General features: G+C 39.6%; 2 protein-coding genes across 15 annotated transcripts in view; both read left to right on the top strand.

The window, feature by feature from the left end:
* Positions 1–26,406, top strand: part of ORC5 (origin recognition complex subunit 5) — a 1,223,002-nt gene that overhangs the window by 92,986 nt on the left and 1,103,610 nt on the right. The window lies entirely within an intron of this gene.
* The window catches only part of SRPK2 (SRSF protein kinase 2), a 265,786-nt gene that overhangs the window by 150,208 nt on the left and 89,172 nt on the right, over positions 1–26,406 (top strand). For all 14 annotated transcript variants that reach the window (XM_084977435.1, XM_084977433.1, XM_021102580.2 and 11 more), the window contains one exon: positions 24,199–24,350. In XM_084977435.1, the coding sequence (XP_084833561.1) occupies positions 24,199–24,350 (152 nt within the window). The remainder of the gene's footprint in view (positions 1–24,198; positions 24,351–26,406) is intronic.

Here is a 26,406-nt window from a genome sequence, read left to right as displayed (position 1 = left end):
GAAAAATATTGGAATTGTTTTCCCTGAATAAATCCGTAAGACAGAATTGCAAGATAGCACTGTTTTAAGAGTTGTTGATACATGTTGCTCAGGCTTTTTAGCAGTTCACATTCATCAGCACTAAGTGAATTTCAGTATACTTTTTATCTCTGTGTGTGGTTGTTTTTAAAGAAAACTGTAACATGAAAGGTAAATCAAGGGAACCCCTTGGTTTATTTGCCTTTTTATAGGAGAGTAAATCCATTCTCTAGGTAAATTTTTTTGGCATCTTGTGTTCTTCCATTCGTTTTGTGTAAGTGTGCCAGATGAGTCCTTCTGAAGCACAGGTGGTTTGTCTTTTTGCTGTGTACTGCTCACTTGCTTTTCTACCCGTTTCAGAGCTCGCAGTGGTTTCCAGCATCTGTCTCTACCATCTTTGCATCTGAGTTTGTTCTGTTCCATGGTGCTGGCCACTGGCACCTGAAGCCCTACCTTTGCCTGTGTTCTCGTTACTGCTCCCCCTGCCTGATGTGTTCCATCCAGCTCCATCTCTACTGGAGTCTTAACATATCCTTTGGGGCCCATTTTAAGTGTATTTCTCATTTAGTAAAGGAGCACGTTTCTCTTTTATTAAAGGATTTTGTTGTGTTGGTCACACTCATCCTCAGGTGTTCTTGCTCAGACTGAGCCCTGCAGCGTGTGGCCTGTCGGTGGTATTCATTCCTGCTTTAGTCTTTTAAGGTTAAGAGGGACTGAGTCTCCCATTACAAAATGTCCTCCCCCTCCTGCCTGTGTTGTTCCTACAAGTCAGGACTAGTTCAATCCTACATCCTCTTGAAACTGTCCTAGATCACTGAGTCCTCATTATTTTCATCAGAAACACTTTGTTCTTAAATTGAAATTCTTGTGCAATTTTTGTCTTGGCTCCTGGGCTAGATCCCCAGGACACTGACTCTGCTTTGATTCTTCTGTTACCACTCTTACTTGATAGTATATGCAAATACTTTTGCCGTGTATGTGCTTGCTTGATATTTCTCAGCTGTTGGCCTCAGTACTGTATAGTATTCTTACCACGACTTATTCCTATTCTGTGATCATAGTACTTGACTCTAGAACTTTATTCCTGTTCTCCCTCTCCATTTGGGGGGGGGGAGGCAGTGTGGAATGAGAGGGAGGGGGAGAAGTATCTTTGTTACAGCAAATAATAAGGCTGTGTTTGATATAATGATGAGCTATCTAGATATCTGGAGTTTTGTTTGTTAGCACAAAAGGAATAGCTCTTCAAAGCAACAGTGTCTCTTAAAATTTTGAGGTGTTTATATATGCTTGCTTTGTTGAGATGAGCTTGCTGCAGTTTTCTTACTCTCTTGAGTATTTGCTTTTCAAACAACTGTTGGTGAGCTCGTGTCATTCCAGCTTCATTTCTACAGTGAAGAGGCAGCAAAGAGACTGTTACTTCTGTGAGCAGTCAATATAGCGGAAACTAAAGTGTTTCTATGTACACCGTAATATTTCTATATAATAAGTGCCATGTGACAATATATATTAGTTTGACTATAAAGTAAAAGAATATAAACATGTTTTGGCATCATTTCTACATCTTTACTATGGGCACGTTCTTGTTCATCTAAAGAACTTCTAATACATCTTTCAAATTCCCTTTAGTATCTAGATATTGAAATGTCATAAATTTTTGTTCAGAACATTTTTGAAAAGAGATGTTTTCAGAAAGTTGATGTGCTTTTGCACCTTCAGAGAGAAAATTTTAAAATGTTAACTAAAAACTCTAAATCCAGGCACTGTACTTTTCTAGTAATAACTACTCAATTTGCCACATACAGTGAGCTTTATCTATTTCTTTTATCATTTCTGCCATGTCATCTTTGGATATTGGTTTTGGCCTTCATTCATATTTTTGTTATTAAAACCTTCCTATTTTAAGAATAGTAGGTTAAAAATAGCTTGTGGAGGAGTTGCCATTGTGGCTCAGCAGTAACAAATCCAGCTGGTATATGTGAGGATGCAGGTTTGATCCCTGGCTTCACTCAGTGGGTTAAGCATCTGGCATTGCTGTGAGCTGTGGTGTAGGTTGCAGACGCGACTCGGATTCCGAGTTACTTTGGCTGTGGTGTTGTAGGCTGGCAGCTGCAGCTCTGATTTGACCCCTGGCCTGGGAACTTCCAAATGCCACGGTGCAGCCCTAAAAAATCAAAAATCAAAACAAACAAACAAAAAAACCACTTGTCAATACGGAGATTTACCCTTGTCAGTTATTTCCCCCTCTCCCCCTCCCTCATTTCTCTGAGGATCAAAGTAGGCTGTGAGATGTTTGCTGTGCTTTTTCTTACCTTTCTATTAATTACATATATATTTGGCTGCACCTGTGGCATGTCGAAGTATCTGGGCCAGGGATTGTTGTCACTGCAGTGACAATGCCAGTTGCCTAACCTGCTGAGCCATGAGGGTACTCCTGTTAATAATATTTTTTAAAAATAGGTTTTATTGGTATATAGTTGACTTACAAATTTGTGTTAGTTTCAGGTGTACAGCAGAGCAAATCATTTATACATATACATATGTCTGTCCCTTTTCAGATTCTTTTCCCGTATGGGTTATTGTCAGTATTGAATAGATTACCCTGTGCTATACAGTAGGTCCTTGTTACTTATCTATTTTATATATAGTAGTATATATATGTTAATCTCAAACCTCTAATTTATCCCCTACCCCCGTTTCCCTTTTGGTAACCATAAATTTGGTTTCAAAATCTTTGAGTCTGGTTCTGTTTTGTAAGTTCTTTTGTATCTTTTTTTTTTTTTTTTTTTTTTTTGCTTTTTAGGACCACACCTGAGGCATGTGGAAGTTCATAGGCTAGGGATAGAGTTGGAGCTATACCTGCAGGCCTATGCCACAGACACAGTAATGCAGGATTTGAGCTGTGCCTATGACCTATACCACAGCTCATGGCAACACCAGATCCTTAACCCACTGATTTTGGCCAGGAATGGAACCTGCATCCTCATGGATCCAAGTTGGGTTTGTTAACTGCTGAGCCACAAAAGGAACTCCCTGTATCATTTTTATTAGATTCCACATGTTCGTGATCTCCTATGATTTGTCTTTCTCTGTAATAATATTTTTTAAATGAAAGAAAAAAATAAAAATTACTTCTTTGCTTTTAAATGAAAGAGAAAAGGGAAAACAGAAGTAAAGAGGACTGTACAGCTCTAATGTTCATTCAACCAGTAAAACTTATCAAACTCATATTGCTATTTGCATCTACTCATGATTTTTTCTCTACGAATTTGCCTCTTTGGTATAATAATGTTGTGTTTGGTCACTGGCTTCTTTGATTTACCATAATGTTTTCAAGGTGCGTCCGTATTGTAGCATTTGTCAGTACTTCATTTCCTCTTTATTGCTAAATGATACTCCTTATTATACATTTTGTTTATTATAAATTTATCAGTTGATGGACATTTGGGTTGTTTCGGCTATTTTGAATAATGCTCCTGTGATCATTCATATGCATACTTTTGAGTGGATGTATGTTTTAATATCTCTTGGGTATATATTTAGAAGTGAAATTGCTGGGTCATGTAATAACTCTTATGTTTAACCTTTTAAAAAAAAAATTGCCCCCCTTTTTTTGTCCATGGCATGCAGAAGTTCCTGGGCCTAGAAATTGCCAGACTCGGACTTGCCGTTGTGGCTCAGTGGTAGCACCTGATTAGTATCCATGAGGATGTGGATTCCAATCCCTGACCCCGCTCAGTGGGTTAAAGATTCAGCGTGGGCTACGGTATAGGTCACAGAGTCAGCTCAGATCCTGCATTGCTATGGCTGTGGTGTATGCTGGCAGCTGCAGGTCCGATTCAACCCCTAGCTTGGGAACTTCCATATGCTGAACGTGCAGCCCCAAAAAGCAAAAAAAAAAAGGGAATGTGCCCTTTTACATTCCCACCTGCAATGTAAAAGATTTTCAATTTCTTCACATTCTTTGCCAGCACTTATCTTTTTTATTAAAGCCATCCAATTGGGTGTGAATAGGCGACTTCTGTTTTTATGTCCCTGATGGCTGATGTTTAGGCATCATTATTTATCATCATGTGCTCATTGGCCATTTGTATACCATCTTGGAGAAATGTCTGAAATTGAGTCATTTATCTTTTTTCATTACTGAGTTGTAAGAGTTCTGTATTTGCTTTTAGTTACGGGGTTTGGAGGTAACATGCTTCTGATTCCCAGGGGGAAAAGGACCAGGCAGCAGTTAATAGATCCAATTCTCCAGTGTTTCCAGTAATCTTAGCACAGAGGGTAGAAGAAGCCAGAGGTGAGGAATGATTTGCTTCTGAGTGCACATGAAAGAAATCACTGCCCTCTCTTGCCTTATATCCCAACCTGTACATTCTTTTGATTTAACCCTAAACTTGAGCAGTAAAGTCTGTCTTTTTGAAGTGAAGGTCTTTGCCGCTGCTTTTTTAAAGCGTGAATTTTGTTTCTTCCTTGAACACGTATGCAATCTTTAAAAAAAAAAAAAAAACCAAGCCAAAAAATGTTTTTCTCTTTTGCATCCTGGGAAATATGAGATAGTTCCCTAAATGCTTCATAGGTAAATATGATTTTATGTTTACTTAATTGAAAATAGATTTAATATTTTGGCCTATTTATTAATATATTTTGGAGGTCTTCAGATTCTGAAGACATGTCAACGGAAGTTTGTACTTGGTAGTGAAATGGTGTACTTTAAAGGTAATTTTATTAATAATATAGCTCATGACTTTTAAATTCCACTGCTCAGTAGAACTTTCTTTGATGATAGAAATGTTCTGTGCAGTATGGCAAACCAACCCTCCACCTGTGGCTGTGAAACACTTGAAGTGTGGCTTGTAAGACTAACTGCTAATTTTTTAGGTTATTTTGTTAATTAAAATTAAATTTTAAATATCCATATGTGGTAATGGCTACTTTACACAGGTTCTAGTCAGCATAGGTGTGTAGAAGCTTGCTTATCTACTGTTACTAGTAATCTATTATTACTTTTTTTTTAAAAAAAGAAACCCATGAGTTCAGTTGTAAGAAATTTTGTAAGAAATAAGTACAGTATATATTTTTAAGTATAATACATTTTTGGTTAATATTTTTAGTGAATTTATTTCCTGTTTTTGTCACAATCTTAAGAGTATGTGTTTTCTAGGTTCAGCCTATTAAACTTTATATATATAATTAAATTTCCGTTTTTGTATCTGTAACTGCAGTGTCAAAAATGGCCAGGCAGTTTTTCCACCAAATTTAGAAGGTATCTTTTAGATGTCCTGAGTGAAAATATAGGCCATGTGTCATACTTAAGTGTGGCTTTGGGAGTATGGTGGCCGTCATCTGTGGAAGCCCTGCCACACTTCATCCAGGACATGATAAAGATATAGATAGGAACAACTCATGGCGTCAAGTATGAGTCTTAAATAGAAAGCTCCTGAGACAGATGAGCTTAAGTGCTGGCTGGCAGCTCTCTGTAGTGTGCTCCAGGGTCAGAGCAGCAATGGTTCTCCATTGCTAATGAAGAGAGGTCAGTTGCTAGTCTTAAATAAAATCCATCATCCACTGCCTTTATAAGGAAAAAAGCAAGTGAAATTTTCCTGACAGTTTTTGGATGCTGGCAACATTCTAGGAAAGAGGATCTCTTATTTGATATTTTAATACCCTCTTTATATTTACGCTCATATGTGTCTTGAGATTAGGGTTTTTTTTTCTCATGAAAAGTTTAGCTTTGATTTAGCAATTAAACATTAGAAACGTTTTCAAACCAGGAAAGACGATTAGTTCACTTTAAATAGTAGATCAAGGAGTTGCCGATATGGCTCATTGGAAACAAATCTAACTAGTATCCCTGAGGACATAGTTGATCCTGGCCTTGCTTAGTGGGTTAAGCATCCAGCGTTGCCATGAGCTGTGGTGTAGGTCGCAGATGAGGCTAGGGTCTTTTTTTTTTTTTTTTTTTTTTTTTTTTTTTTTTTGGTCTTTTTGCCTTTTCTAGGGCTGCACCAGCTGCATATGGAGGTTCCCAGGCTAGGGGTCTAATTGGAGCTACAGCTGCTGGCCACAGCCACAGCCATGCTGGATCCGAGCTGTGTGGTTCCTAGTCGGATTCATTAACCACCGGAGGCTCAGATCTCGTGTTTCTGTGGTTGTGGTATAGACTGGTGGCTTTAGCTCCGATTTGACCCCTATCCTGGGAACTTCCATATGCCGTGGTATGGCCCTAAAAAGACAAATAAATAAATAAAGAGTAGCTCAACATACAAAATTCATGAAATAAAATCAGGTATAATGGCAAGATATATTTTCACTGACAGTTTGCAGTTTGATTTGGAATTCTAAATGCTCCAGAATGGAAGATGATGGCAAGCTGAAATTTGAGGCAACATTAACCAAGTGATAGGTGAGGCGTGCATTCACTGGGTAGTTAGAGTGTGTTAAGATCTTTTTTGAATAAAGAATATTTAGAATTCTTCAAAATACTTCTTTACAAAGCTTTGCATGTCCGTTTTGGAGAAAATGACAAAATGTTGCCAAAGACATAAAAATATTGTTAAACATAAAGTGACCAGAAGAGGGGCTGATTTAATATTGTGTGGAAGCCATTTCTTCTGAAATAGACTGTAAATTCAGTGTATGTATGTAAGTTGATAATTTGATATAAAATTAATAATTGCTGGGACAATTGCTTATCCATATGGAATAAGCCAATATCGCACTTCTACCTCACACATTAAAGAAAAACTCCAGGTGGGTAATTGTGTGCATTTGAGTTGAAGGTATATCCGTGTTTTATTCTTTTGTGACCCAGTATGTACATAGACCTTTCTGTGTATATCTGAAATATGTTTAAAGAAGTAATACTCTTATTACATGGAACACATGTTTTCTACTTTATTTCATTTTTAATGTGGTCTTTGACCCAGTGCATTGATATCATCAGGTACTGAGTGTAGCTTGACAGAGGATGCTTTTGAGAAACTCTTGTGTATGTGTACATGGAGATATGTGTTAAAATGTCAGTGTGTTTATGGTAGTGGAAAGTGATACATCCCAAACATTCATTGAGAAAAGGGCTCATTATACTGGCAAATATTCCAATGATGTAATACTTTATGATAGTTAAAAGTAAGAACTAGAATTATATCTATCACATGGGTAGATCTCAGAAAACAAATCGAGTGGAAAAAAATTATAGAGTGACACATACGGTATGATCCAGCATGATCTTTATTGGTGGTTTAAGCTGTATTGCTAAAGTATAAAAACATGCATAGGGATGATGGGTCTTAATTTTGGGATAGCTATTACCTTTAGAAGGAGGGGAGGAGTTTCTGCTGTGGCACAGGGGATCAGTGGCATCTTGAGAGTGCTGGGATGCAGGTTCGATCCCTGGCCCAGCACAGTAGGTTAAGGATACACCATTGCTGCAGCTGTGGCTAGGGTCATAACTGCAGCTTGGATCTGATCCCTGGCTTGGGACCTCTGTATGCCATGGGGCAGCCAAAAAAGAAGAAAAAAAAAGGGGGGGGTGGAGGGGAAGGAATTGAGGGGGCTTCAGTTCTGCTTATAATAACTTAGTCCTTCATTTAATCTGAAGCAATTATGACTAAATGTCAAGATTTGTTAACATTGCAGGTGGGTGTACCTGTTCTGTATGTTTGAAATATGGGCTATAATATAATAAACAAGAGGAAGAGAAGAAAGAGCAAAGGAGATGGATGAGTCTGGAGCCCTAAGTAGGGCCCAGATCACCAGAATTGTATTTATCTATTTACGATGTCAAGAATTTTGCTTTATCTTGAGGGCAGAAGGATTTGAGAAAGAAATGAGATCAGATTTGTTTTTGTTTTCTTTTTTTGCTTTTTAGGGTTGCACCTGTGGCATATGAAGTTCCAGGCTAGGGAACTAATTGGAGCCACAGCTGCAGGCCTACATCACAGCCACAGCTACACAGGATCCGAGCCACTTCTGCAACCTACACCACAGCTCATCACTGAGTAAGGCCAAGGATCGAACCCACACTCTCATGGATACTAGTCAGGTTTGTTACTTCTGAGCCATCTTTATATGTTGGAGCTGTTACTAAAAATCTTCAGAGATGATAGCCCATTGTATGTTTCATCATCAGAGATTCTGTTCTCTTGTTTGTAAATCAGTAGAGTGCCTAACACAATGCATGGCACATAGTTGGTCTCTAATAAATACATCTTTGAAGTTCAGTTATTACTTTATAAAGATAAAACTTCACTCTTGGAAGCATATTTTTACTTAAAATAAGAATATAGTGGCTTACAGTGAGTGAGATTAAATTAAGTATTTTGGGATAATTCATTGTAGCATGAGCCTTGTTTGTTTTGAGCCCTTCACTGGTCATGCAGTTTTATAAAGTACCAGTGGGATTTCCAGATTACACGTTTTAGTTTGAATTCACACATATATTAGTCAGAATTATAAGGTAGATAATTTTGTTGTATTTGGACATTTAACTTATTTTTAAAAATTAAGGATAGGAAAGGATTTAATAGATACTTTTGAAATTTGGAAGTAGTTTTATATTTTTAAAATACATGAAGTAGTTAAAATGTTTGAACATTTGCTATGTTCTCGACCTGATGGATTAAGTAGCAAGAGCTCAGTTACCCATGGTTCTTTTGTTCTTCATCTCAATTATCTAAAACACAGATGAGAAAAAAAATACAGTTTTGAAGTTTTGCAGTGTTCAAGGCACCAAGTCAGAAACTGAGTGGTGTGGGATGAGGTGGTGACAACCTGCATGTGGGAGGTGGGGGAGGTAAATGTGTGTGCAGGTAGCGGAACTCTAAGAGTGCGTGCAGGAAGTGTTGTGGCCAAGCTCTGTGGAGAATAGACCGTTCATGGTCTTGACTGTTGAAGGAAGAGTGTAACTAGAGAGATGGAGCAAGGAAGAATGGCCTTTAAAAGGCCGAAGAGACGGATTAGGAGATAACTCTGGTGGGGAGGTATGTATGGCAGGATGGCAGGGGCAGATTGGGAAGGAATGGCCTTCAGTTCCTCCTCCTGCCTGGATTATTCAAATGTGGAAAGAAAGCACTTTAGGAAGTTTGAAAAGAGGCTTTTTTTTTTTTTTTTTTTTTTCTGATACTAAACAAAGAATAGTTTTGTTTTGTTTTTAGGACCACCCCTGCAGCATATGAAAGTTCCTAGGCTAGGGCTCGAATCAGAGCTGCACCTGCTGGCCTACACCACAGCCACAGCAATGTGGGAGCTGCATCTGTAACCTGGGCCACAGCTGTGGCAAAGCCAAATCTTTAACCCACTGAGTGAGGCCAAGAATTGAACCCCATCCTCACGGACACTATGATGGGTTCTTAACCACTGAGCCATAATGGGAGCTCCTGATTTTTTTCTTTTTATGCTGTAGAGATGCACAGATCATTTTTGGAATTACTGCCCTTGGGTCCCTTCTTGGCAAGTGGAGTTAAGGTTGTGAAATCATGTGGTCTCGACATAGTTTTCCTGAACCGAGAGGCTGTGGGTCCAGTGGGTCTTTCCCCTCCGATGTCCATGTGCACTCTCTGATCATTTTGCACAAAGAGTAATTGCATCAATAAGTGAAAATTTCTTCTGTGCCATTTGTGCCTTTTGCAAGATTGGTTTAAAAAAATATTTGTATAAATGTGAAAACATTTAGATAATGCCTGGCTCATAGCAGGAACTAGAGTTTAGTTGGTGCTTTTTCCATCAGTAAAATTATAAACTTCCCTGATCTGATTCCATGTAATTCCAACAAAATACTCCGTAAGGTCAGGGGCCTTATTGCTCTTGTTCATGATGAAGCAAACCCGGAAAAATTTGATGCATGGCCAGTAAATTGTAGTTGCATATAAGTGCAAGTCTATTGGAAATATTTTACTTTTTAAATTTTTATTATTTATTTGTTTATTTTTATTGTTTTAGGGCTGCACCCACGGCACATGGAGGTTCCCAGGCAAGGGTCTATTCAGAGCTATAGCTGCTGGCCTACACCACAGCCACAGCAACGCCACATCCGAACTCCTAGCATAGTAACATTTTAGAAAGATACATTGGGGTTCCCCCTGTGGCACAGGGGATTAAGAATCCCCTGAGGGATTGTCCTTGAGTCGGGTGGCATGGTTTGATCCTCAGCCTGGTGCAGAGGGTTAAGGTTCTGGTGTTGCCACAGCTGTGGCATAAATTGCAGCTGTGGCTTGGATTTGATCCCTGTCCAGGAACTTCCATAGCTGTGGGTGTGGCTAAGAAGAAAATAAATACAAGATACCCATTTACTAAAGTAGAGGTCCTATTCTGAAATCTTTTGGAGCATCAGTTCTTTATTTATTTATTTATTTATTTATTTATTTATTTATGTCTTTTTGCTATTTCTTTGGGTAGAGGTCCTATTCTGAAATCTTTTGGAGCATCAGTTCTTATTTATTTATTTATTTATTTTTGTCTTTTTGCTATTTCTTTGGGCCGCTCCCGCGGCATATGGAGGTTCCCAGGCTAGGGGTTGAATCGGAGCTGTAGCCACTGGCCTACGCCAGAGCCACAGCAATGCGGGATCCGAGCCACGTCTGCAATCTACACCACAGCTCATGGCAACGCCAGATCGTTAACCCACTGAGCAAGGGCAGGGATCTAACCTGCAACCTCATGGTTCCTAGTCGGATTCATTAACCACTGCGCCATGACGGGAACTCCTTTCTTTTCTTTCTTTTTTTTTTTTTTTTTTTAAGCTGTTCTTACTTATATCTGCCTTTCTTTGCCTGTGTCTATGTATATTTGTTCTCCTTTCTTGTTTTGGAGTCATAAACACACTTGAGCGTATTACCAGTAGATAATCTGTTACATCCGGTAATAATTCTTAACCATGGGTGTGTGTTGGTCTCCTAGTGACATGTGCCCAGGCTACATTCCAGACCTCCTGAATCAGAATCTCCTGGTTTGTAGGCTGTAGTCTTCAGAAAATGCTTCCTCATGATCATAGTGTAGGGTCCTAAGAAACTATTGTGTTACAGAAAAGATTAAATTTTGCATGGCATTTTATAACCTGCCAGAAATAAACTCCATATTCTTCACTGAGAGGTGTCAAAATCTGGTCCCAACCTTTCTTTCTAGCATTTCTGTCTGCATTTTCCTGTGGGTAGTTTGTGTATTAGCTAATCTGGACTTTACTGCTGCCATACCTGTGTTCACTCCTGAGGTTCCCCTGCTTCCTCATAGGCCAGCCTCAGTTGTCCCTCCTTTTTGTCACTCCTTTCTCAATGGATTCCTTGGGGCTCATCTACCAGAGGGAACATTTCTGCCTTTCTGGGTATTTTGTTCATTGAACACTCTGGACCTTGAAACAGTATACTTTGAATATGTGTTGACTTAATTAAAAAAGTAATATTGTTTTTGAACCACTCTCTGCCTTGTTTTATATTGTTACTTGTGTACTTGTCTGCTCTAATCTGTTAGATGCCTGCTTCCATGAATAAATACTGTTTTACTCATTTTAACAATAAAACAGTTTAATAAATAGTTCTTGAACTTAAATGAGGTATCTTTTCTGAACTTGGGTAACAGAATTTGGAACTGTAGGGTAGAATCACGAAATTTATGACATAAAGGAAGGAGAGAATATAACAGTCCCTGTGTTCTCTTTGATTTGAGTTGGTGGTAAGTTCTGACTGATGGAGTACTTTATAGTCCCTTCCTCATGAGAGATACTAATTTGATGTTTTTCAAGATAGTCCTCAGTTGTCAGATGAACTTGCACTGAGATGGTACTGTGTTATCTTGTGAATACAAGGCGGAGTAGTTTGTAACATTTAGTTTCATGGGTGCTAGTTTCAGCACAAGCTTATGTTTTGAACTTCTCTTCCACCTTAGGTAAGTCTGTTATATTCAACAGTAAAGCTTTTGTTCTCTCTCCTGTTTAGTACTGCCTTTTCAAGGTAAAGAGTGGTTTGAAACTGGGCAGTATTTCCTATGTGTTAATGTCAATGATGGGATGGAAGTGGTAGTGGGGTAGGGAGGTTTGCAGAATTTCATCTTTGATAGTGAAAAGTATCTGACCTGAACCAATGGAAGTGTGATGAGAGCATATGTTAAGAGCAACTTACAGGGGAGAATTCACTGGTGGATATGATGATATTTTTTTTTTTTGAGTCAGCTTGATTAAGGTATAATTTACATAAAATAAAGATTCACCCATTTTAGGTGTACAACTCAATGAGTTGTGACTATTGTAAATATAAGTGGTGTAACCACAGCCACAATCATGAGGTAACATTTCAGCAGTACCAAAGTTCCCCCTTTTGTAATCAGTACCGTTCCACCAGTCCTTAGCCTGTGGTGACCATTGATCTGCTTTCCAACACTGAAGTTTTGCCTTTTAAAAACTGGAATTATATACTGTATAGTTGGACTTCTTTCATTTTAGCACAATTCCTTTGAGTTCATTCATGCTGTCTTTATTGTTCATTGTCTTGTAGTGCTGAGTCCTTACTGCATTTTTTAGCCACAAGTTATCCTTCTGCTACCCTCTTCTTTGGCCAGCTTGAAATTGGCAGTTTATATGTTTAAGGGTTTACTTGATACCTAGTATCCAAACTGCACATAAGCATGACTTTTCTTGTTGGGAAGTTCATTAAAGTCAAATAGAAACTTAGACTAAAGGACTTGAATGTAGTGGTTATAGCAGTTACATGTGCATGTAGTAGTGTTTCTTAGAGTGTGGCCCTTGAACCACCTGCATAAGTCACCTGGGGTGCTTATCAAACGTGTAAATTCTCTCAGTCTTAGTGACACCATGTGAGTGGAAAAGTCTGAATGTTGTAGGTGTGTATGAGTACTACAGAGGACTCACGGTGGCCATCCTTCCTAAATGTTTCCTGTTTAGACCTGTCACCCGTGTCAGTCATCTATCACCTATTCCCGCCCTTCCAGCACAGCAGGAGACCTAGTTTCACTAGAAAGTTGGATTTTGCAGTTTCTAGTTGCTATCTGTCTAGTAGGACAAGCTTCCTTCCTGGTTCTCCACTCACTATTCATGTGACCTTGAACGTGTGCCTCATTATCCTTGTCTGTAAAAGGGGTGCCTAATAGCACTATAGAGTTGTTTGAGCATTGAGTTAATTATGAGTAAGTACTATTATATGAGTTTAATTTTTAAAATGTTATTTTAAGTATTATTTTCATTACCACCTTGGAAATATGAATTCATTGTTTTGATTTATGCATCTTTACCAGTTTGTTATCAATCACCATTTTTTCTTATAATTTAGACCTTCCTTCCTCGTCATTTCATGTCTTCCTGATATCTGTTCTTAAGAAGTCTATAAATGGTAAACAGTTTTTATTTCAAAGTATCTTTAATTGCTTTATGTATATATGTTTTCTTTAGCCACGTATATAACTGATAATGACAGTTATTGGCTCTTTGTGCTTTGATAATCTTACACTACTGTTGTTTGACTTTTTTCTTTCTTTTTCTTTCTTTCTTTTTGTCTTTTTTAGGGATACCTATAGCATATGAAAGTTCTCAGGCTAGGGGTTGAATCGGAGCTGCAGCTGTGGGCCTACGCCAAAGCCATTGCAAGACCAGATCCTTAACTCACTGAGTGAGACCAGGGGTCAAACCTGCATCCTCATGGATAGTAGTCAGGTTCATTACCACTGAGCCACACTGGGAACTCCTATATTTGGATTTTCAACTTTGCCCCAACCCTCAAGTTGTCAACTGTATTTTAAATGTTTTGATGATATTGTGAATGAAATTTTCTTCATTTGTCTCATTTTTTTTTCTAAGAAGAGTCTTGTTCTATGTGTGTGACATAATCTATCATCACATTATTAACAAGTCTCCCACTGATGAACATTTATTGCTCTTTGCAGGCATTGTCACTGCAAGAATCAGAAAGGTAAATTCCAGGAAGGTGTGCTGAGTTAAAGGATATTCAAATTTTGGAATCAGCTGTCAAACTTAAAATGAATACATTCTCCCTGTTTATAATTTTACAGCTAGAACTTCCAGTAGTGGGCAGTATAGAAAAATGTTCCAGGAGTTCCCATTGTGGCTTGGCTGAAACGGATCTGACTAGCATCCATGAGGATGCAGGTTTGATCCCTAGCTTTGCTCAGTGGGTTAAGGATCCGGCGTTGCTGTGAGCTGTGGTATAGGTCGAACATGTGGCTCGGATCTGATGTTGCTGTGGCATAGGCCAGCAGCTTCAGCTTTGATTTTACCTCTAGCCTGGGAACCTCCATATGCCGAGGGTACAGCCCTAAAAAGACAAAAAAAAAAAAAAAAAAAAAAAAAAAAGAAAAAGAAAAAGAAAAGAAAAAAGTTACAAACTCTATTCAATTAATTTTATTTACTTATTAAAAGTAATGATAAGAGGTTTCTGTTTCTAAAATATTGTCTAGAGCAGCACTGTCCAATAGAACTCTTTGTGATGTTGGAAATGTTCTATTATCTGCACTGCTCAATACCTTAGCCACTAGCTCTTTAGCACTTAAAATGAGGGTAGAGTGACTGAAGAACTGAATTTTAAATTTTACTTTTTTTTTTTTTTTTTTTTTTTGCTTTTTAGGGCCTCATCCGAGGCATATGGAAGTTCCCAGGCCAGGGGTGGAATTGGAGTTGCAGCTGCCGGCCTCAGCCATAGCCACACCGGATCTGAGCCACATCTGCAACTTATAACCACAGCTTGAGGCAATGCTGGATCCTTAACCCACTAAGCAAGGCCAGGGATCGAACCTGTGTCCTCACAGATGCCAGTCAGGTTCTTAACGCACTGAGCCACAAAGGGAACTCCAAATTTTACTCTGTTTAAATTCATTAGGCTGGTGGCTGTTTTACCATATAGTTATAGTTGCATTTTGATTTAAAGCTTGTGGAAGTGTGTAGAAGTCTTGTCTACAGTGGTACATTCTTGCATTATTTCCTGAGTAGCATGAGGCAATCATTAGTGGTTCTAGTAAGTTTCATCAATATATAGGTCTCTGTAAACAAGTCTTTTTTTTGGGGTAGGGGGAGCAGTTTACCCTGCACCTGCTGGCTTCAGATTGCCTACAAACAGAGCTTTTAAAATAGAAACACATGGGTCCTTAGTTTGCTAGTTCTTATATATATATCTCATCCTAATGTAAAAGATGGGCTTATATGAATTTTTAAAACATGGGTATTATTCCAAAATCTGTCTTTTGCCCAAAAGAAATTTGGCTCTCATTACTTACCTAGCTTCTTAATTCCTCTGGTCATTTCCGTTATATTAAGAAACTCAAATCTCACTGTTAAGGCCAAAATCAGATAATTTAACTACTCTGTCACTTACTGAGAACTTGGCAGCTGTATTAATTTCCTATTGCTGCATAACAAATTACCACACACCTAGCAGCTTAAAACAATGCCTATTTGTTAACTCACAGTTCTGTAGGTCAAAAGTTCGGGCTACCCAGTGTGGCTGGATTCTCACTAAATTGTTGGCTCTTGGCCAAGGCTGCAGTTCTCTTTTGGGGACTAGAGCCCTCTTGTAAGATAACTGGTTATTGGCAGAACTCATTTCCTTACATTGAAGTCCTTGTTATCCTTCTAACTGTTGCTGGCACCACTCTCGCTCCTAGAGGCCACATGCAGCTCCTTGTTATGTAGCCCTGATGAACACCTCACAACATGTATGTCTGCTTTTCTTCTAGGCTAGCTTGAGCACATCCCTAACTTACTCTGTGACCAGCCAGAGAAAACCCTCTGCTTAAAAAAGGCTCATGTGATTAGGTCAGGCTCACCCAGTCTAGCTGCCGTATGACATAACCTAATTACAAGAGAGATGTCATATTCACAGGGCTGCCCGCATTCAGAGGATGACTGTCATTGAGGCTCATTTTAGAATTCTGCCTACAGCAGAAGACACTTCACATTTAGTTTGATTTGCACAAAGTTAGAAATTCTCTTTTCACTAGAGAGTTATACATGAAGAAATCATTGTGGCTTTTCCCTCCCTCCCTAGCTGTGTGACTTTTCCCAGTGCTCCAGCAGGTAGCTTGGATGAGCTATTCTGAGAGTATATATATTTTGAGAATATATATTGATTCTTTTCAAAAGTAGAAATGGGAGTTCCCGTCGTGGCGCAGTGGTTAACGAATCCGACTAGGAACCATGAGGTTGCGGGTTCGGTCCCTGCCCTTGCTCAGTGGGTTAACGATCCGGCGTTGCCGTGAGCTGTGGTGTAGGTTGCAGACGCGGCTCGGGGCTCGGATCCTGCATTGCTGTGGCTCTGGCATAGGCCGGTGGCTACAGCTCCGATTCAACCCCTAGCCTGGGAACCTCCATATGCCGCGGGAGCGGCCCAAGAAATAGCAACAACAACAACAACAAAAGACAAAAAGACAAAAGACAAAAAAAAAAAAAAAAAGTGGAAATGACAGGTTGCATATTTCCCAAGCAACCACCAAGAGGGGGATTGTGAGAAGGAGGGTGAGAGGAAGAGAGTGAGTTTCAGATCAGGTGGTAGACATGTGGAGGAAAGAAAAAGAAATTTGACTTTTGTGACTGTTCCTTGAATACTGCCTGAATAAATTAGTTTGAAATTTTCTTTGTTTTGGTTAAAGATTAATTGAATTAATGATTTCTTAAATTGTGTCAGTTGCCATTCAAGGTAATAACAAAGGAAAGTATTTCTTTTTTGATAAATGTGTAAAGTTTATTTGTCCTTTTCTTTGTTGAAGTAGAAAATAGCAGCCGGAAGGAAATCGGAACTCCTATCTAGTTACCATGGCAATTTAGAGCAGATGATGCATGCATTTTGCTAGGGTAGTTCAGTTTTTTTTCTCGCTGATAGAGCGAACATAGGGGAAAAATACAGATAAGCGTGATAAAGTAATCTTAGTATTCTAATGTCATATTTAAATAAAAATACTCTTGTTTTCTCTTTCAACTGCATTTTTATGATAGCCCTGTTTAGTAATAATTAGACTATTTGGTTATGTTTCATGTAGGGCAAAATAAATAGAGTTCTTTGTGAAAAATATCTAAAGTTGGAATTTCACTTTCTAATTTTTTTTTTTTTTTTTTGCTTTTTAGGACCTCATCCATGGTACCTGAAGGTTCCAGGCTAGGGGTCGAATTGGAGCTGTAGCTGCCGGCCTATATCACAGCCACAGAAACGCGGAATCAGAGCTGAGTCTATGACCTACACCACAGCTCATGGCAATGCTGGATCCTTAACTCATGAAACAAGGCCAGGGTTGGAACCCGAATCCTAATGGATCCTAGTCGAGTTTGTTAACCTGTGACCCATGAAGAGAACTCTCACTAAGGCTATACATTTTCTTACATTATATAAACATAATCTTAAATTACTAGTGGCTTATGTAAACTTTGAACAATTAGACTCTCAGTCTACTTTTTACAGAACTATATATTAATTTTCACTGTTAATGTAGTGGGGCAGTTGTGGAAGAGACCATGCATATAGATTGCTTAAATCTAAATGTAGAGATTTCTGGAATTCCCATCGTGCCTCAGTGGAAATGAATCTGACTAGCATCCGTAAGGACACAGGTTCAATCCTTGGCCTCGCTCAATGGGTTAAGGATCCTATGTTGCCATGAACTGTGGTGTAGGTTGCAGATGTGGCTTGGATCTGGCATTGCTGTGGTGTAGGCTGGCAGCTATAGTTCCGATTTGACCCCTAGCCTAGGAACCTCCATGTGCCACAGGTGTGGCCCTGAAAAGATAAATAAATAAATAAATAAATGTAGAGATTTCTGATTTTTCTTGGAAATATATACTTTAAGGTGTAAAGTGGATATAAAGTGTACAACTGTATAGACTTTTGCTTTAAAAAAAACATTTTTTGAGGTATAATACACATACTACACAATTTAGACATTAAAAATGTGCAATTGTGCAATTCAGGGAGTTCTCTTTGTGGCTCAGTGGTAACAAACTCACCTAGTATTCATGAGGATGTAGGTTTGATCCCTGGCCTCAACTCAGTGAGTTAAGGATCCAGTGTAGCCGTGAGCTGTGGTAGGTTGAAGACTGGCTCGGATCCCGCATTGCTGTGGCTGTGGCATAGGCCAGCAGCTACAGCTCTGATTGGACCCCTAGGCTGGGAACCTCCATATGCCACAGGTGTAGCCCTAAAAAGACAAAACAAAAACAAATGTGCAATTTAGTATTTTTTAGTGTATTCACATGGGTGTGTAATCATCACCACATTAGAACATTTTTATCCCTTATAAAGAAACTCTGTACCTATTAACAGTCCATCTCCATTTCTCTCCTTCTCTCTTTCCTCTGCTTCCAGTCCCCAGGAACCATTAATTCATCCTGTCTCTATAGGTTTGCCTATTCTGGACATTTGGTTATTTAATGGACTCATTCAACATGTAGTCTTTTCTGACTGATTAGTCTTTTGCGTTGAGCATAATATTTTCAAAGGTCATCTGTGTTGTGGCCTGTATCAGTACTTCATTTCTTTTATTGCCAAATAATAGTACATTGTAAGGATATATCCACATTTTATTTATTGATCTGTCAGTTGGGTTGCTTCTACTTTTTATCTGTCATGAATAACATTGCCCTGAACACTTTGCACCAGATTTTTGTGGCTGACAGGTTTTCATTTTTCTTGGGTATATACCTAGGAATGGAATTGTTGGGTTTTGTGGTAGCTTTAAATCCAACCTTTTTAGGAACTACTAGATATTCTGAAACAGCTGTATGTATATTGTATATTGTGTACTGTCCATTGTTATATTCCAAACAGCAACATATATACATTGTAGCAGGAGAGTAGTATAGCACAGCTGTTGGAGTTCCCTTGTGGCTCAGCAGATGCCATGCTAGTTGTATTCTTAACCTACTGAGCCACAAAGGGAACTCCAACAGCTGTGCTATACTACTCTCCTGCTACAATGTATCAAGGTTTCAATTTCTTCATTCTCAACAATACTTGTTATTGTCTCATGGGTTGTTTGTTTGTCTTTTAATTATAGCCATCTTGTTGGGTGTGAAGTGGTATCTCCTTGTGGTTTTGATTTTCCTTCTCCAAATGACTAAGGATGTTCAACATCCTTTCATATGCTTGTTGGCCATTTATATGTATTCTTTGGAGAAATAACTGTTCTAGTTCTTTTTTTATTCTTAAATTTGTCTTTTTATTGTTGCGGTGTAAATTTCTTTTTATATTCTAAATATAAATTTCTTTTGATTTGTATGACTTGTAAATATTTTCTTTCATTCTCTGAGTCGTCTTTACTTTCTCGATGGTTCCCTTTGAAGCACAAAAGTTCTTAATTTTGATCAAATTCAATTTATCATTTTTCCTTTATTGCTTATGCTTTTAGTGTCATATCTTAAGAAACATAGCCTAGCTTAAAGTAATTAAGATTTACTCATTGTTTTTCCTGCAAGTTGTTCATTTTGAGTTAATATTTATGTTTATGTGAGGTAGGGTTACAGTATTTATATATATATATATATATACACACATATATATACACATATTTACACACACACACATATATATATATACACACATATATACACATATATATACACATATTTACACACACACATATATATATATATACACACACACACATATAGCCACTTGTTTTGTTGAAAAGACTTTCTTTCAGAGTTCCTGTCGTGGCACAGTGGTTAACGAATCCGACTAGGAACCATGAGGTTGCGGGTTTGGTCCCTGCCCTTGCTCAGTGGGTTAAGGATCTGGCGTTGCTGTGAGCTGTGGTGTAGGTCGCAGAGGTGGCTCAGATCCCGCGTTGCTGTGGCTCTGGCGTAGGCCGGTGGCTACAGCTCCAATTCGACCCCTAGCCTGGGAACCTCCATATGCCACGGGAGTGGCCCAAAGAAATATCAAAAAGACAAAAAAAGAAAAAAAAAAAAGAAAAGAAAAGACTTTCTTTCACTATTTGTGTTTGCCCTATTGAAAGTATTTATGAGTCCCCCCCACCCCACCCCATAGCTTTCTATGTGCTTCTAGTAATTCTTATATATAACTTTTTGGTTTATTTTTTGAAATAACTTCTTGATTCTCAGTGAGACTGATGAAAGTGTTTCTTTTTTGAATCACTTGATGTATTTCATGAGTATGCACTTGGCAAGATCACCTCTTGATCTTTTATTTTTTATTTTTCTTTTAAACACTTGAGCCTTAACCAGGTTTTCAGGTGCTGTAGAAGCCACCAGAGACCACTTTGAAGAAGCAAGCCTTATAAACAGTGTAGCATTATTCTCTCCTCCATACATCTGCCCTAAGATAAACTTACTGGTGCGTCTCCTGCGTGTAGGCAGTAACATGGCTGGATGGGATGAAACAGAATCAGTGATGGGGAACATAATATTTGGCAGTTACAGTGTTCTGATCTTACTATGATGAATTGCTGATTTGAGAGTTGGTGATAATTGGGTGAAGCAGGTTACTAGGAGAAGCCTTAGAAAAAAAAAACTGGTGTGACCAGGAATCTCTGCCACACCAGCCTCTGATATTGTTGAATCTGAGGGTCTGGAGTGGTGCTATCCAGTAGAAATATAATCTGTGAGCCTCATTTGTAATTTAAAGTGTTCTAGTAGCTACATTAAAAAAATTATTAATTTTAGGGAGTTCCTGTCATGGCTCAGAGGTTAACGAATCTGACTAGGAACCATGAGGTTGTGGGGTTTGAACCCTGGCCTTGCTCAGTGGCTTAAGGATCTGGCATTGCCGTGGACTGTGGTGTAGGTCGCAGATGAGGCTCGGGTCCCATGTTGCTGTGGCTGTGGCATTGGCCAGCGGCTACAGCTCTGAATAGACTCCTAGCCTGGGAACCTCCATATGCCATGGGAGCGGCCCTAGAAAAGATAAAAAGACAAAAAAAAAAATAGCATTCATTTTAATAATTTAATGTATCCAAGACATTTTAACATGTAGCAAACATTAAATTATTAATATTTTACCTTTTTTGCACTAAAGTTTGGAAATCTAGTATATATTTTACACTTACAGCACATCTCAGGAATAGCCACTTTTTTTTTTTTTTGGTCATTCCTGGGGCGGCACCTGCAGCGTATCAGGGTTCCCAGGCTAGGGGTCCAAATGGAGCTGCAACTGCTGGCCTACACCACAGCCACAGCAACACCAGATTTGAGCTGTGTTTGCGACCTACACCACAGCTCACGGCAATGTCGGATCCTTAACCTGCTGAGCGAGGCTAGGGATCAAACCTGCAACCTCTCACGGTTCCTAGTTGGATTCGTTAACCACTGAGCCACGACAGCCACGCCAGGACTAGCCACATTTTAAGTGCTTAGTTCCCATATGGGGCCAGTGGCTGCTGTATTCTACAGCACAATTCTAGATGTTTTGATATGATAGTCGAAATATTACATCAACATTAGTCAACTTCCTCTGTATTTCACAGTTCCCAGACTCATCCCTTTAACTCGATAAGACTGGTTTGGGGAGATCTGCCTGCCTGTTCAGTGTGGCCCTCCCTCAGACTGCAGAGGGTCTAAGAATTTTGTTAAGCGTCGTGGCAGCTTACCAAATGGGTAAAGCGTAATTGAGAGACACATTATGATAAAGATACCTGAACCTCAAACTAGAGAAAGTGGGCCTGTGATAATTAGAATCTCTTCTCCTTTATCACAGATACAATCTACTTCATTGAGTTAAATCAGTATAAAGGAAATACCACTCACTGGTACAGTGATCCTTGCCTGGGCGTTATTTTGCCCCCAGTATCTGGACACATTTTTGATGGGAACAACTGATGTGTGGTGGCGGGAGGCCAGGGGTGCTGCTAGCGTTCTAGAGTTTGTGAAACAGCATCCACAACAGCAAATTATTTGGCCCAGGTGTCAGTGGTGCCAAGCATAGCAGTGCCCTGCACTCCCAGACCAAGAACTTCCAAGTTCTTCTTCCTTTTTCCTGAATTGTTACATAGTCTCTACAGGGAGTATATGTTGTATTTTGTTTGTTTCTTTGTTTCCTTTTTCTTTTTTGGCCACCCTGTGGCACATGGAGTTCCCTGGCCAGGGATCAGATCCAAGTGGCAGTTGCAACCTGCACCACAGCTGTGGCAACACCACATCCTAGAACCCACTGTGCCAGCCTGGGGATCATCTGCATCCTTTTTTTTTTTTTTTTTTTTTATTAGGGCCACACCCGTAGCATATGGTGGTTCCCAGGCTAGGGGTCTAATCGGAGCTACAACTGCCGGTCTACACCACAGCCACAGCAACTTGGGATCCAAGCCGTGTCTGCAATCTACACCACAGCTCATGGCAACACCGGATCCTTAACCCACTGAGAAAAGCCAGGAATCAAACCTGAAACCTCATGGTTCCTAGTCGGATTCGTTTCCACTGTGCCATGACTGGAACTCCTGATCGTCTGCATCCTGGTGCTGTAGAGATGCCCCGATCTCATTGTGCCACAGTGGGAACTACTGTTTTTGTTTTTTAAATTTAGAGAATCTCTTTATTTTCTCATATAAAATTTCTAAGAAAGAAGCAGTCAGCTTTGAAAGTATTTCTGTCTGAGTATATTTGTCGACTAGCTAGATTTTGCCCATAACCATGAGCAATGGGTCTTGAAAACTTTTTCTCTAACCTCTTCCCTTTGGGGAAGTGGTGAGACTGCATTTCCTCTATACCTCCCCTTCCTCAGACCTCTCTTTTCCCTGGGACCATTTTACTTTCAGTAAAGGCAAGTCTGTTAAAAAGAAAATGAGCATTTGCAAGGCCACCAGAAAGGTTATTGTACTTCGTAAGGTCTGTTGGGATTTTTGAGTGTTCTGGCAGTGATGGGGGTGTTTGGTTGTGATGACTCCCTTTTAGTGGTCCATCATGAGGAATGGTTTACTCAGAATGTTATCACCTCCAGTGTCCTAATGTCTGTGACTCAAGGGGCTGTAACTTTGATTCTTCACAAATTATGTTAAGTAGAAATCAATCCAATCAGTCAATCCGAAAATGTTCAGATTATAAACATTCTTAGTTGTCCTCCCACAAGTAATCATACTTGCTGGTACTGGCCTTTAAAGTTACCTGTGGGCTGTTATCCCCACTGCATCCTCATTACTGCTGGTGTTTCTTTTGCCTCCCTTCATTGTGTTTTGATGGCAGACCACATAAATGAACTATAACTAACTACCTCAGGCTGAAGGCAGTGTAGTAAAGTCTGTCTGGGGACTCTTATATTTGGTGGGAATTTAGAGATCCAGCTTAGAAAGGGGGAGTGGTCAGGGCAGCTCCTCTGGCCTTACCTCTTATTAGCAGCTAGGATGAGTTTTGTACCCCGTAATGGCTGACTTTCTTAAGAAGGTTCCAGGGCTCTGTGCCCCAGGCCCTATTGCAGTGAGGACAGAGGATCTGGAGCCAGCCTTCCATTGTGTAAGGAGTAGCAGTGTTCCAAAAGGTGCTTTTAGAAAGGGAGCAGGCCGAAACAAAACAAAAAGGCCATTTTTCACATCGGTGTTTGTGGGATCTCCCTTCCTCCCCAGACTAGAGGCCCTCTTGTGTAGAAGAGTATATTAAGCATTTAGCCTTTTTGTGACAATCAGAAATGACTGTTGCTGCAGTGATGGATGGATTGTATTTGTATTTGACTACAGTAGATGTTTTCTTTATTCACTTTCTAGTTTGGGGCAGTGTTCTTGATAAGTAAGGTTGATAAATGACTGAATTCGTTAATGAAAATAACCATACACCACCTACAGTATATGTTAGCTTTTATGAATTGTCCAGGAAACCTAACCATATCCATACTGTTGCAATGAGGAAAGGAATTCTGATTTTAAAACGATAGAAAATAAGCCTTCCTTTTTAAAGTCCAGGGTTACTTTCCTCTGTCTTTTCATAATCTCTCTGGGATGTGTTCTAACTAATAATGCTGTGTATTATGAAGGGATAGTCTTTTATTTCACCTAAAATTCGTAATATTATAAGGACTTAAGAAATACTGAAGTTCTAAGTGAAAATGTCCTTGGCTAATAAGGGTAGTTTCTTCCCCTGGCCTGTGTATTGAAACATGTACTTTGAATTTAGCTAAAATGGGTGAAGTGACATTAATCAGCACCTCTTCTTAGTATGTGACAGTTACTGTTTTTTCCCACTCTCATTCGTGTCCATCATACAGGGTTTCACTTCTGAGTAAATGGGAATTTTCTTTCCTGTTTCAGGCCGGAGCCTCAACAGAAAGCTCCCTTGGTTCCTCCACCACCGCCTCCGCCACCACCACCACCTCTGCCAGACCCTACACCCCCAGAGCCAGAGGAGGAGATCCTGGGGTCAGATGATGAGGAGCAGGAGGACCCCGCAGACTACTGCAAAGGTGATGCGCTTGCCTCCCCACTAGGCCACCTGGGAAAGGACAAGGGGACTTGATGATGCAGACTACTTAGTCTTTATGAAATTAGCCTCTTGATGTCAATGTCATTTTAAATTCTTAGGTGATTAAATGTATAATGATGTACTTCTCGTGTGGCTCACAACATAACTACTCAGCTTTGCTTTGGCAGTGGCTGTGGCTTGACCCCTAGCTCGGGAACTTCCATGTGCCGCAGATGTGGCCACTTGTTAAGAAAAAGCAAAACAAACTATGGAATGATATCAGAAAGTATAAGAGGAGGTCTCGTCATGGCTCAGTAGTAACAAATCCGACTAGTATCCATGAGGACGTGGGTTCAATCCCTGTCCTTGCTCAGTGGGTTAAGGATCTGGCGTTGCTGTGAGCTGGGGTATAGATCGCAGACACTGGCTCAGATTTGGTGTTGGCTGTTGCAAAGCTCCGATTTGACCCGTGGTCTGGGAACGTCCATATGCCATGGGTGTGGCCTTAAAAAAAAAAAAAAAAAAAAAGCTAAGGGGGAGAAAAAAGCTAAGAAAGAAAAGAAAAAAAAAGTGTAGGAGGTAGTGGGAGGACAATTTGTAAAAGAGAAAATATATATATATATGTACATACCTACTCACTTTGGGTACTTTGAAGAGGATTTAAATCTGCTGGTAGAATTAAAGATGGTATAAAGCAGGACAGTTAAAGATAAAAACATAATAAACCATCTGAGAAGAGCATAAAAAATGGAAGATGTCAGGCTCATACAGGGAGGCAGTTTAGCTGTTGTTCACTGTGTTGGATATAAGTTTTATGGTCGCTAAGACTAACAAGGAACTGTTCCTTTCTCTATGTAGCATTGAGTTACATAGTATGCATTGTTTATGGAAAGAAAGCCTGCATGTTTGTTTACAGAGACACACTTTTTCCTGGCATTGTACTCAATGAAAAAGATATTTTGTGGATTCTCCCATTGTGTGACATTATTATGTTTTCAGCTGTGATTTCACAGAATACATAGAAATTATTCCCATGGAATATTCTTGTATTGATGTTTCGTAAAGACCAAGAGCATATAGCTGACTCCTAAAAGGCAAGCATCTTGTATGATGAATATTGAGAATAGGTTGATCCAGACTCTGTACTCTGTGTAGACTGCACCCCAAGAATCTAGGAAAAAGGAAGAGACAGTCCATTTACTGCTTCCTTGGTACTTAAGTTACTCATTTGGACTTTACTTCCTTCTAATAGAATATAATCTAATACGGAGTTCCCGTTGTGGCGCAGTGGTTAACGAATCCGACTAGGAACCATGAGGTTGCGGGTTCGGTCCCTGCCCTTGCTCAGTGGGTTAACGATCCGGCGTTGCCGTGAGCTGTGGTGTAGGTTGCAGACGCGGCTCGGATCCCAAGTTGCTGTGGCTCTGGCATAGGCTGGTGGCTACAGCTCCGATTTGACCCCTAGCCTGGGAACCTCCATATGCCGGGGGAGCAGCCCAAGAAATAGCAACAACAACAACAACAACAACAACAAAAAAGACAAAAAAAAGACCAAAAAAAAAAAAAGAATATAATCTAATAGAATATAATCGTAGTCTGGAATTCTTAGCTTCTGACAAGTTGACAAGATATTTATTTGCTACAAATTGAGGAAAATATAAATCACATTCTATACAATGTAATAAGAGATGGCAGGCGCATTCAGGCCATAAAGCATTAATTACTGTGGCTCTGCTGTATTTTAGTATCAATTTTTCTAGCAATTGCAGGCCATTTATATTTTGGTTAAGGAACAATGTACTTTTTATTTATCTTTTAAGAGGAACAGAAAGTTGGAGTTCCCGTCGTGATGCAGTGGAAACGAATCTGACTAGGAACCATGAGGTTGTGGGTTCAATCCCTGGCCTCGCTCAGTGGGTTAAGGATCCAGCATTGCCGTGAACTGTGGTGTAGGTTGCAGACTTGGCTCGGATCCTGCGTTGCTGTGGCTCTGGCATAGGTCGGCAGCTATAGCTCCAATTAGACCCCTAGACTGGAAACCTCCATATGCCACGGGT

This window comes from Sus scrofa, chromosome 9 (assembly GCF_054392235.1).
Source record: "Sus scrofa isolate SSC_HxYL_T2T_F1_AM1 chromosome 9, Sscrofa_HxYL_maternal_Yorkshire_Landrace_v2.0, whole genome shotgun sequence".
In the NCBI taxonomy this organism is placed as follows: Eukaryota; Metazoa; Chordata; class Mammalia; order Artiodactyla; family Suidae; genus Sus; species Sus scrofa.
The sequence above is the reverse complement of the archived record's forward strand: the minus strand, read 5'-3'. Positions and strand labels throughout refer to the sequence as shown.